This window comes from Orycteropus afer, unplaced genomic scaffold (assembly GCF_000298275.1).
Source record: "Orycteropus afer afer isolate SDZICR_OR568_19922 unplaced genomic scaffold, OryAfe1.0 scaffold00539, whole genome shotgun sequence".
NCBI lineage: Eukaryota > Metazoa > Chordata > Mammalia > Tubulidentata > Orycteropodidae > Orycteropus > Orycteropus afer.
In genome coordinates this window covers 744,833-746,367 of record NW_006922126.1, presented here as the reverse complement: position 1 = coordinate 746,367, position 1,535 = coordinate 744,833, and the positions used below count along the sequence as shown (strand labels likewise).

The following is a 1,535-nucleotide window of genomic DNA, read 5'->3' as shown; positions in this document are numbered from 1 at the left end:
TTGTTAAAATTTAACGTAATTTAATGTTATCAACCCTTCGTTATTTATGAAAATATGGTGATCATTTCATTAGAGATACATGAAAAAATACATTTCTAGTTTCTCTCTCACAACGAGGGCATACCCGACTTGCTCGGGTTGGTATTTTGTCAGTGGCCTGGGGCGTTTGTGCACAGAGACCCATTTCTCTACAGAGCTACTGCAGGGGGTGTTTAATTCAAGGCTCTACACTGAGACAGCCGTTGCCTATCCCACTGGGCCAGGTGCTGTCCTCTGCCCACTCCTGGTGGTGGTCTGCACTGTCGTGAACAGAGAGCTTCCTTGTACAGAGCAAACCTTTCTACGGGCAGGTTCCTTGAAGCAACACAACTGATCAAGTGCCTTCTCTGAGCATAGTCCAGTTGGAGGAAAGACCTGGACTGGTGGCTCGTGGCCCCAGCTGTGGCCCAACACTGACGCCGCAGCAGTGCTCCTGTGCGCGGTGGTGCACCTCTGGGAGCCACACGCCTGTTTGTGACAGGCTCTGACTCAGCCCGTGCGAGGCAGAGTGGCGCCTGGGCTGTGGTCTCATGTCATGCAGCACTGTGTCTGTGGTGGTTGGAGGGCCGCACAGGGTGTCCTCACCCAGCTGGCCAGGGAGGTCCTGCCATTTCTAGCTCTGTGGTGATGTGCATTTAATTGTCTCTTGTAGGACAGCTGGTGGATTTTATAAAGAAAATTGAGTCTCGAGGTCCTCTCTCGTGCGACACGGTTCTGAAGATATTTTATCAGACGTGCAGAGCAGTGCAGCACATGCATAAGCAGAAGCCGCCCATCATTCACAGAGACCTCAAGGTACCATTTCGCCCGCCCGAGGCTGGCCTCGCGGCTGCCATCAGCCAGCACGTAAAGACGCTGCAGCTGCTGGCCAGCAAGGATTCGGGGTGACTGCTCTCCTTGAGAAGTCTGCACAGATTGGTACAGAAGCTTCTTAATAGCAGAACTGAGTTTTTTGGAGACTTTTCCGTTGAAGCGCTGGAAAGAATCACTCTGTTCTCGTGTTGTTGTTGTTAGGTGCCGTCGAGTCGGCTCCAACTCAAAGCGACTCCAAGTACAACAGAATGAAACACTGCCTGGTCCTGTGCCAGCCTCACGGTCCTTGCTGTACCTGAGCCCATCACTGCAGCCACTGTGTCCATCCGTCGCGTTGAGGGCCTTCCCCTTTTTCCCTGACCCTCCACTTGACCAAGCATGATATCCTGCTTCAGGGAATGGTCCTTTCTGACAGCATAACCAGAGTAGGTCAGAAGAACACTGGCCATTCTCGCTTCCAAGGAGCATGCTGGCTGCACTTGTTCCAGGACAGATCTGTTCATTCTTCAGGCAGTCCATGGAATTTTCAGTGTTCCACGCCAGCACCACAGTTCAAAGGCATCAACTCGCCTGTCTTCCTTCTTCCTTCTTGAATAATATGTGATCGATGTAGTTGTAAATTGCTTGAATAGTATTTCTTAGATTCTGTGAACACTAACAACAAATTGTCAAATTCTTTCTGC

At 50.7% G+C, this 1,535-nt stretch overlaps 1 protein-coding gene across 1 annotated transcript in view; it reads left to right on the top strand.

The window, feature by feature from the left end:
• Positions 1-1,535, top strand: part of GAK (cyclin G associated kinase) — a 140,798-nt gene that overhangs the window by 32,126 nt on the left and 107,137 nt on the right. Inside the window, exon 5 of the mRNA XM_007955764.1 lies at positions 692-834. Coding sequence (XP_007953955.1) covers positions 692-834 — 143 coding nt within the window. The remainder of the gene's footprint in view (positions 1-691; positions 835-1,535) is intronic.